The 10,643-nt window shown below is 48.3% G+C and overlaps 1 protein-coding gene across 4 annotated transcripts; it reads left to right on the forward strand.

The window, feature by feature from the left end:
- Positions 1-11: 11 nt before the first annotated feature.
- MTHFR (methylenetetrahydrofolate reductase) lies at positions 12-10,338 on the forward strand. Of its 4 annotated transcripts, none has more exons than XM_068658201.1 (12): positions 12-141; positions 2,356-2,607; positions 3,712-3,950; positions 4,074-4,184; positions 4,366-4,559; positions 5,022-5,272; positions 5,938-6,072; positions 6,360-6,540; positions 6,941-7,123; positions 8,497-8,598; positions 8,828-8,947; positions 9,467-10,338. In XM_068658201.1, exons 2-12 carry the CDS (start codon positions 2,366-2,368, stop codon positions 9,662-9,664), a joined length of 1,956 nt encoding a protein of 651 aa, XP_068514302.1. In that variant the 5' UTR covers positions 12-141; positions 2,356-2,365; the 3' UTR covers positions 9,665-10,338. The 4 variants fall into 4 exon arrangements, with proteins under 4 accessions (XP_068514302.1, XP_068514300.1, XP_068514301.1 ...); XM_068658199.1 differs by having other exon boundaries at positions 31-141; positions 2,176-2,607; XM_068658200.1 differs by having other exon boundaries at positions 32-141; positions 2,179-2,607.
- The last annotated feature ends 305 nt before the right edge of the window (positions 10,339-10,643 follow it).

A 10,643-nucleotide genomic window follows, 5' to 3' on the forward strand; every position in this document is an offset into this window, starting at 1 on the left:
GGGAATAGGGAGAGAAAGGGAGGGGAGCGAAGTGAAGCCGCGGCGCCATGTTGGGTAAGGGAAAGCGCCGGGCAGCACGTGACCGCCGGCCCCGCTTAAAGTGCCGCGGGATGGGGCCGCAGCGCCCGGCCCCGCCGCCAGGTGAGCGGGGCCCTGGGGACGGGGGGGGCCGGCTCGTTCCGCCCCTATAGGGGCCGTGCTGCCCTTTTAGGGGGCGTCCCGCCGGGCTCAGCAGCTTTAGGGCTGCCCCCACGCACGGCTCGGTGCCTCGGAGCCCTATGGGTTTGCGCGCGTGGGGCCCCCGCAGGCGCTGCGGAGCTCTGGGGGGGGTCAGCTCCGGGCTGTGGGGTGGGAAATGTCCTGAGGGGAGGTAAAGGGGTGCCACGGGGATGGGGTAAACGCGGCTGGTGGAGCCGTGCTGCGCCGCGGATCCCTGCCCCGAGCCCAGCCGGTGGCAGAGGGGTCACTGGGGAGCGCTGTCCCCCAGCTGCTGGTGTTTCCCCCCGTCTTATGTGTGCTACAACTGCCTTTGCTGCTTACTGAGGGGTTTTTTTCTCTTTACGACAGCTGTGAGTTTCTCCGAGCAGGTCCCTGATGCGCGTGAGGCTAAGGAAGCTGTTCCCAAGGCTGCTTGTAGATAACGCTTTAAGCGTTTCTATTGTCTTTGTGGTTCTAGATTGCTGCCGAGATAAGGAGATTTCCTCCAGAGAAAGCCTCGCTGCATAGAGGTGTTACTGAGCAAACCTTACTGAGCAAACCTTCCTGCGTGCTGCATTGCAAGTAGCAGAACCAAGGTCTTTGATTTACCTGAGGGGTTGTAGCATGTTCCTCTCAGTTCTGACCCGCTAGCTTGATCGCCACCGTGTGCTTTGAGATAATTCCCCAGATTAGTGCCACGTGGGTGTCAGGCGTGTTTATTTTGAAAGAGCTTGTGGGCAGGCTGTTAACGGTGTGCCAGAGGTTGCTTTTGGAGTTGTCAGTAGCTGCTGGTTTTATTGTGACCCGCTGTGTTGGTACACAAGAGATTTGAGACTCCAGGTTTCTCTTGGCCCCAGGAACCCTGCACTCCTTTCTCTGATCTCCTGCCAGCTGGAGAGGTCCCCAGGTGGTAAAAGTAGACTTTCTCCCAAAGGGTTTTTGCTTGGTTGCCAGCTTAGTGTAAACAGTAGAAAAAAAGTTCAAAGTCTGCTTGGATGACCCAGACCCTCAGAGTTCCTGTAAGGACAAAATGTGCATTAGATTGTGCAACAATTTCCTCCAAAATAGCCTCCGATGTCACTGGGAAACAGCAGGCTGTCATTACATAACAAGTCTAAGCTTTGACTTGGATAAGCAAACAATGCGGATCCAAACTTTATGGCAGCTCTTATCTAATTAGCTGTAATCACTACCTCATTTTCAAGGCATCGGGTGAAACACTTCTGGGAGCAAATATCAAGCAGTTATGGCCCAGGGAGCTAAATGGAGTTGGGTGTCCTAGACCCACTTGTACTTGCAGTGCTGTTTTCCTTTCTGTAAAGCCAAACAAGTACAGCTGATCGTTTCACAAGGCAGAGAAGAAAGCAATGGTCTCTGCTGACCTTGTTTCCAAGCAGCCACAATCAGTGAGGAAAGGAACGTGAGCACAGTACCTCGTGAAGGAAATAGCTGAGTGTGTGCGGTGACAAATGCCTGTGGAAAAGATGTGTCTAGTGGAGAATGACTAAAGCTTAGAAATGCAACAGGCTGCCCATAAAGACAAAACAAAAGATAGAATTTGTCAGGGTGCCCTGTTCCTGACTGGATTCTTCTTTTTTTCCTGACGGAGGAATAGTTTGTGCATTCTTGTCTACCTGCCACATGAGCACTTGCCCTTATTGTAAAGAAACACTGACTTTTGGGAGCAAACAGATGGGATTTTGTGAAGATGGATACAGTCCAAGGGGCAGCTGAAAAAGTCTGCTGGCATGTCCAGCCCAAGACCACAAGATCAAAGATGACCTCAACTGATGCACGTGGGCATTGTGGCTTGTTAAGGTGTAGCCAGGACAGAAGTGATTTTGACCTGACTGTTCTGAGAACCAAATCTGACCCAGCAGGCACAGAAGAGGTGCATCAGGGTGGCACGAAGTTAACTGCTCTGTTTATTTCCTTCCAGCATGCTCTAAATTGATTGTTTTCATTTTGTGTTTTCAGCAGAACCCCCACTGCAGCTTACAGAGAGGGCTAGCAAAAGAAGCCGATTGATGATTAACGATGGTCTTGGCATAACCTTCCTTTTACCTGCTGCCATCTACTGCCCACCCCAGCGCTAACTCCTAGCAGAGATCTATCCTGCCTTATACACACCGTGCTCCTTGTGTTCCCCTCCTCCAGAGAGCTCACCATGGTCAATGAGACCCAGCATACCTGCAGTGCCAGCTCCAGCTCCAAGTCCGATGGCGGCAGCAGCAGCGGGAGCGAGAGCTCCAAGGACAGCTCACGCTGCTCCACCCCCGTGCTCGATGCCGAGCGTCATGAGCGACTGCGGGAGAAGATGCGCCGCCGGCAGGACTCTGGAGACAGGTGGTTCTCCCTGGAGTTCTTCCCTCCACGCACAGCCAATGCTGCGGTCAATCTCATCTCCAGGTGAGGGCTGCGGGGTGGGAGAGGGGACAGATGAAGTGTCTTTGGTGGAGGGCTGGGGAAAAGCTAATGAGGCAGGCTCTGCCCCGTGCTCTGTCTCCCCTTTCAGGTGACGAAGCAGGTAATGGGGCTGTGCTTTCCTGCTGAGGAGGGTAATGGACACCAGGTAACTTATCTTCCTTGGAGGCCCTGAAGAGTTAAGTGTCATAGCGGGGTTATTGAGGGTGCCAGACTGTTCTCCCTCTCACAAGCTCTGAAGATGGGACAAGGCCACTGTCATGCTCAAGCAAAGTACTAGGGCACAACAGAGCAGACAAATACCTATTTAAAACAGAAAATACTATTTTATGGGCAGTGTGTGCAAGTCTCTGGAAAGATTGCTTTCACAATCATCCAGCTGCTGTGGCTTGTGCCTCTGTATTACTAAGGACTACAGTTTTAGTCTGAGAGTGGTGTCCCCATCTACATGCTAAATGAATGGTGATAGTTTCCACCAGCACTAAAGGTTCTCCTGGAGCCTAAGCCCCAGGAGCCACTATGTACTGAACCTGGAGGAGAAGTTTTGTAATTCTTTCTGTTACTGCTGCGTGCCACTGCCAGGTCTACTTTAAACAGAAGCTTGTGTTCTGGCCTGGAGCAGGAGAGCAACAAGGTAGGGGGGCAACAAGCTAGGGGTGCCTTTGTCTTTCCCATTAGGCACGCTTGGGAACACACAGAGATCTGGTCCATCTTTCCATATTTGTGGCCTGTATGAGTTACAGCTGGGAACAGAAGGTTCTGGCATAGCCTTCCATCTCAAATGGAATGTCTATCAGATTTATCAGTCTAACAGAGCATGCTGAGAGGAAATTTATTCTACAGAGACAACTCAGCTTGTTTCTTCAAGAGTTTCTAAGCCCTTCCTCATACAGTGTTAAATAATGCCTATCCTTAGCAAGTGGCCAATGTGAATAAACTCTTGGCTCAACACTTTTCTTTGTCTCTCCTACTGCTGTCATCCAAGCTTTCTCTGCTTGTTGATGGCATTCCAGCAGTGAGCAAAATATCCCTGGCATAAAGAAGGGAGTCTGCTTACCTGGTAAGGTAACACACCTCTAAAATCCACAGGTTTGACCGCATGGGAGCAGGTGGTCCGCTCTTCATTGATGTGACATGGCATCCTGCAGGGGACCCAGGCTCTGACAAGGAAACATCTTCCATGATTATTGCCAACACTGCAGTCAACTATTGTGGCCTGGAGACCATCCTGCACATGACATGCTGCAACCAGACCAAGGATGACATCACAGGCCATCTGCAGAAGGCCAAGCGGCTGGGGTTGAAGAACATCATGGCATTGCGTGGAGGTGAATCCTTTTGTTCTAGAGCACTTAAAATGCATAGTGCTGAGGTTGTGTTGCTGCTGCATTCAACTTCTGGGTAAAACGAAGAAATAACAGCTGGAGGAACTGGGTTTATTTTCTTTCCAGATCCTGCTGGTGAGGAATGGGAGGAAGAAGTAGATGGATTCAACTATGCTGTGGACTTGGTTAAGCACATTCGCAATGAATTTGACGATTATTTTGACATCTGTGTGGCAGGTATATATCTTCCATTGCAGAGTGTGAGGTAGGGTCTGAGATGGGGATATCAGCCCAGCAGTCCTTCTCTGGACCTGGGGTGTAAATGACAGCACAATCACATTGGCTACTTTTAATTTCTATTGCATTGTCTTGACCATCAGGGTTTGGCTTTTTTTTTTTTTCTTCCCCTCTTCCAAAGGCTACCCAAAGGGCCATCCTGAAGCAGAGAGCTATGAGTCAGACCTGAAGCACCTCAAGGAGAAAGTTCTTGCTGGGGCAGACTTCATCATTACGCAGCTTTTTTTCCGCTCAGAAACCTTTATCAAGTTCATGAAGGACTGTCAAGCCATTGGCATCACCTGCCCCATTATTCCTGGCATCTTCCCCATACAGGTTAAATCTAATAATTCTGGCTTGGGGAGGCAATAAGAACGTTAGGTGTTTTTGGGGTCAGGACCTAAGAGAGGTCTGTAAATACCCTTCAGAACTTTCTGGGAAGTGAGGGTTCTAGATGTGATAGATCTGTAGGTGGTTCGCCAAATTAAAGTCGTAGGCATAAGCTTAAAAGGTTTTCTGTGTCCATATAGCAAAGAGGGATATAAAGAACAACAGTCTACTATTCTTGAGTTGTTAGTTATCATCGTCAGCATGCTGGGCTCAGGCACTGAGTAGAGACGTGAAGAAATAACCTCAACTGACATAACCAGGCTGCATTACCATCTCAGGGATGAGGCCTGGGAGCACAAAATCCAGAAGCCCCCAATTTTAAGTCTCCTGCTACACAATTGAGATGAAATACCTGTGTTACTAGGAAAAGGGTCTGGAAAGACTGAAATCCTCTGTATCCTCATCCAGGGTTACCACTCCCTGCGCCAGCTGGTGAAGCTCTCCAAGCTGGAAGTGCCTCAAGAAATCAAAGATGTGATCGAACCTATCAAGGATAACGATGCGGCTATCCGGAACTATGGGGTAGAGCTGGCAGTGTCCATGTGCCGGGAGCTGCTGGACAGTGGCATGGTGCACGGGCTCCATTTTTACACCCTCAATCGGGAAGTGGCTACTACTGAAGTCCTTAAGCGTCTCGGCCTTTGGAAGGAGGACCCCAGGTGAGATGAGTATGCTGGTTTCTTTTAGTTCATCTTACACATTCCATCTGCTGAAGGCACAAGCGGTGGGTGGGTTGGCATCTCTTTTCTGCTGTTTTCAAGTATCTTTCTGCATTTGGAAATTCACCCTTCCTGCAGGTCTCTGACAAAAGCTGGGAGAATAGAGCAGGCAGCTGACAGAAGAATTTTGATCATGTGGCTTTAAAGTAGCCTGTTCTGGAACTTTAAAACCTAAACTTTAAGGGCTGCCACTTGGAAAAAACATTCTTTTTAAAGACTCCCAGTACTCCTCCTGAAGGCTAGGTGCTTTGTAAGCTTCCACTGTGGATTTCTGGGTGCTCTACAGCTGAGATAGGGAATGGGTTCTCTGAGTCCATAGGCAAGAGAAAGGAAAAGAAAAGGGTTAACTTTTCTTGTTAAAAATAGCTCTATACAGCGCTTTTCCCTTACCTCATCCTATCTCAGGTGTTAGTTCTGCGTTTAACAGACACCTACCCAGCATCTGTGAGGGAACTGAGTGGGAAAAGATTTTTGCATAAAGCAAGAAGAGGTTTGTTCTACTTTTTGACAAATAGAATTCTTCTCATCCCCTGTTCTTTGCTCTCTCCATGGGCCAATTCTCCAGGACAATCAACAGATCTTCAGCTTCCATTTTTTCTGTGCAGGCGGCCTCTGCCCTGGGCAGTCAGCGCTCACCCCAAGAGAAGAGTTGAGGATGTTCGGCCAATCTTCTGGGCCTCCAGGCCAAAGAGCTACATCTATCGAACTCAAGAATGGGATGATTTCCCTAACGGCCGATGGTAAGCTGTTAGCCTATAATGGCAGGGAGGTAGAGGTGTGGTACTGAACAGTTGGTCCTTGTAGTTGGTGTCCTAGGCATGCTTTGGGCCTGGCAGATGAGATGTTTTCTTAACAAAGCAGTCCCCAGTTGCTTGGATTTGAATGAGGTGAAGAGAACGGCATCAAGACGTTGAGGCTTCTGGTCTGTAGGTGGCTGCTTCTCTTCCTGGGTGTCTGTGTTCCTGCATCACCACATTGGTGCGTCTTCCTAAGTGGCCTCTTAATCTTTTATCTGTTCTGCTTACAGGGGTAATTCCTCCTCTCCAGCCTTTGGGGAGCTGAAGGACTATTATCTCTTCTACCTGAAGAGCAAGTCTCCCCGGGAGGAGCTTCTGAAGATGTGGGGAGAAGAACTGACGTGTGAGGAAAGCGTTTTTGAGGTTTTCACGTGTTACATCAGCGGAGAGCCCAACAAGAATGGACACAAGGTGAGTGATGACCCAGCGCCAGTGTGGCACAGACAACAGAACTTCCTTCCTCTTGCTCCTGGTATCACATTGTTCTTCTAAACAAGAATTGGCACTTTTCTATCTAAAAGGACTTGCTGAGAAGGGGGCTAAAGTTCATACCTTTACCACAGGCAATCCAGGAGCCAGAGCTAGGGCTCAACATAAAAGGGCACAGTAGGACAAGACAGACAGGTCTGCACTGACTATGGAAATCATTCTTAAAGTTGAGAATACCCTGGCCCTTGAAACAAACATGGGGATTCTGTCCTCAGGCAGAAGTGTTCAAGACCACTAGGGCACTTCTGAATTCCTTCAGTGCCCAGCTGCTAAACAAAAGGGATTGTTGCACATATTGAGCCATCCTCTCTCCTCACGGTAGGTTACATGTATGCCTTGGAATGATGACCCTCTTGCTACTGAAACCAACCTTCTGAAGGAGCAGCTGGAGAAGGTGAACAGACGAGGAATTCTGACCATCAACTCCCAGCCAAACATCAATGGGAAACCATCCACTGATCCCATTGTAGGCTGGGGACCTAGCGGAGGTTATGTCTTCCAAAAGGTACTGCACTATTCTGGGCTAGGTTTGGTTTCAGTTCTATAGGGAGGTCCTAGGCTTTCACCCAAATAATACCTTTGCTGGTTCTTTATCCCTTTATGTCTTGCTGAGGCAATGCAAAGCTCCTTTGGTGACTTGAGACAGATTATGTCAACTCTGTAGCTTACTAAGTGGTGTTTTCTCCCACATAAAATTTATTGTTTTTACTGTTAGCAAGTAATTGGTGGTAACTACTTTTCCAGAGCAGAGCTATGAAGTTTTAGATAAAAATATGCCTGCACACTGCAGCTGATTTGGTTCAGTGATGCAGGAAGCAATTATTTTTTTTCAAATAATAGGAATCAATGAGGTAGTATCTCTACCATCCAGCTTCTCATGGTAGTAACAGGGTATTTATTTAACTTTTCCGTCTGTCCTTCTCTAAGGCAGAGTTTTCCACCAATTGCCCCTACCACAGCACTACTGCTGTGCTGTTCAGACAGCTGCTAGGTTACTTCTCTGGCCTGCAGGTAGTCTTATCTCCCTTGTCTGCCTCCTACTGTCATGCATTTTCAGGCCCTACAGCCTTGCCACTAATGGCTGTGATAGGAATCTCCTGTGTCAAGGTAAATGCCAGGCAAGTGGCCCATAGTAGGAAACAAAGCAGCTCTGTTCAAAAGGGATTCAAATTGCTGAAACCATGAAATGAGCAGATGGTAAATGCAGTTATGTTTCCAAAAAAAAAAAAAGATTCCCCTGAGGTGAGGGGAAATCCATCATCTCACACAATAGCCAGGAAACGGGGGGAGGGGAAGCAGTTGTTGAGAGCAGCCAAGCACAGAACAGCAGTAGATAGGGCAACTACAGAATTAGATTGGATAAACTCACAGGGAGGACTGGACAAAAGATGAGACAAGACAAAGGAGAGCCCAGCTGAGACCCCAGACTTCTGGTCCTGCTAGACTGGGTTGCCTTGGCCAGACACTGCTGTTCATGGGGGACCACACAGAACAGAAGTCCAGCTCAGGCCTCTTCCAAGCACTCTGGCACAGGCTGCTTTCCAGGCCCAGCAGTTATTGTTACAGTGCCTAGAGCATATCCCAGCCTGTCTGCTCACACGGGTGCAGAACAAGAAGCTTGTAGCTTTCCTGAACTGGCTGCTCTTGGGCTGTTACCTCTGTTCTCCTTTTTTTTATTTCCCCCCCCCAACTCTTACTAATTTGGTTTGCCCTTTGCTCAAGTCTCCTTTGTAGTGCATGTTTCTGAAATGGACGTGCAAGTCTTAAGCTGCCTGGTTTCTAAGCAGCACAGTCTACAACCATTCTTTTGGTTGCCTCTGTGTCCCAGCTCTGCCCTGAGTTAAGGCTCTTACTCTTTCCTCTTCCACATCCCCACAGGCCTACCTAGAGTTCTTCACCTCCAATGAGATTGTCACGGCACTGCTCAAAGTTCTGAAGAAATATGAGTCGCGGGTCAACTACCACATTGTCAATGTCAAGGTAGGCTGCTGTTACAGGATACTTTCACCACCTTGGGAGAGAGGCAAATAGCAAAGATTCAGACATCCCCAGGAACAAAGTGCAACGTGAAGGGCGGGGGGAAGTGAAACAAGTCAGCTGTGACCCGAAGCAGCCATCTGATCTCTTAACAAGGACAGGATAAATGTACTTGCTGACTCACTCAATCCCTCCTCCAGCAGCTGCTTCAAAGGTTTTCTTTTCTTTGCAGGGCCAGAATATCACCAATGCTCCTGATCTACAACCCAATGCTGTCACCTGGGGCATCTTCCCAGGCAGAGAGATCATCCAGCCCACTGTAGTGGATCCTGTAAGCTTCCTCTCCTGGAAGGTGAGTCCTTCCTGCTGCTGGATATGTTGTTGTGATACCCTGGAAATTCAGAGTGTCTGGCTTATTTTCAGTCTATAACACTTACTGCAATTGAGGACTGTTGTGACATTAGCTTGCCGTGGTCTAGGTATCATTCCTCCTGCTCCCTCCAGGGCATGTGGAGCTTTGCTCCACTGAGAATTTTTCAGAGAAACTCTGTACCCAGGGGCTGGGGAGTACATTGTTGCTGTACTAGTCCCCAGAGCTCTGAGCAGTAGCTCTCCCTCCCCTCTTACACGCACAGGGGCAGTATTGAGCCATTTTACTGCAAGCGTGCCTCATTTCAGCTCTGAACAGTTATGCTTGGGGCACCTCCCACTGACAGGAAAGCAGGATGCTCCTTGCTCAGCTCTTGCCCTTTTTATTTACTGAGAAGAAACCAGCCCCAGGCTTGCCGGGCATGTGTGATGCAGTTTTTCCCATGTGAGGTAGAATAAAACATGCATGACACCCCTACAAACATCTCTCTTTCCTTGGCAGGATGAGGCCTTTGCTCTGTGGATTGAGCAGTGGGCCAAGCTCTACGAAGAGGAGTCACCCTCTCGCATGATCATCCAGTACATCCATGACAACTATTATTTGGTGAACCTGGTGGACAATGACTTCCCACTTGAGAACTGCCTCTGGCAGGTTGTGGATGATACTTTTGAGCTCTTGAACTCTCCAACTCAGCAGTGAAAATCGTAATACCTACCTTATTTCTTCCATCCATTCACTGACTGCAGGGAGCCAAAAAGCAGCTCCTGTTAGGATGGTGGACCATGCACTCCTAAACCCAGTGAGCACCTCTGCTCAGAGCCAGGCAAGCTTGCAGATATATACCCACACTACATGCTCTTCTATCCCCAACACAAATATTCCTTGACCTCCTCTCACTGAACAGCAACCAGAACCCTCTGAACTTCTGAGGTGAGGATCCAGCCTGAGCTTGAAGGCTAGTTCTGCAGGATGGAAAGGTGCTAATCACAGCTATGTTGATTATAGCACAGGAGAACTCTGGTGCACCAATGTGGCAAAACTTAGTGGGTTTCTGGTTAACATTCTCATCCCAGATACACTGCCTTGGGGGCAGAAACACTCCTGTCAGCAGTGCCTATGCAAGGAATATACTTCAGTGGTTACTAGCCCTTCAAAGAAGCCCAAGCTGCTTTTATATTACACTCCGAAGATATACTGCATCATAACTGACAATCTCTTTTGTGCTCACTCCAGAAGACGGTTCAAGTTTTCCCACTTTTCTACTTGCCTCTACTACAGTTCCTGTTTTTTAATAGGAATATATGAATTTCACTTCTGGATGAGACCAAATAGGAATTACATTATTTCAAGTATAATAAACTACGTGAATACAACTGTCTCTTGCACTAGACTAGATTCTTGTAAGCAGTCCAAAGAATAATGTTGTTTGCAAACTAATCACACTAGTACAAGGGAAAGTTTTAAGAGAACAATTGGACCTGGGCTTATTCTGCTTCCATTTTCAACATGCCCTACACAAAGTAGGGACAAAGCTCTGGTAGAGCAAAGAAAGCTTAAATCTTAAAATTCAGCGAATGCAACCAGCTGTAGCCTCTGGCTCAGTTCTGCAAGGCCACAGGAGCTGTAGTCCTCCAGTACCAGTATGGAAAAACAACCTAATCTTCCTTGACCTAATGAC

The sequence above is a fragment of the Anas acuta genome, chromosome 22, assembly GCF_963932015.1.
Source record: "Anas acuta chromosome 22, bAnaAcu1.1, whole genome shotgun sequence".
Taxonomy (NCBI): domain Eukaryota; kingdom Metazoa; phylum Chordata; class Aves; order Anseriformes; family Anatidae; genus Anas; species Anas acuta.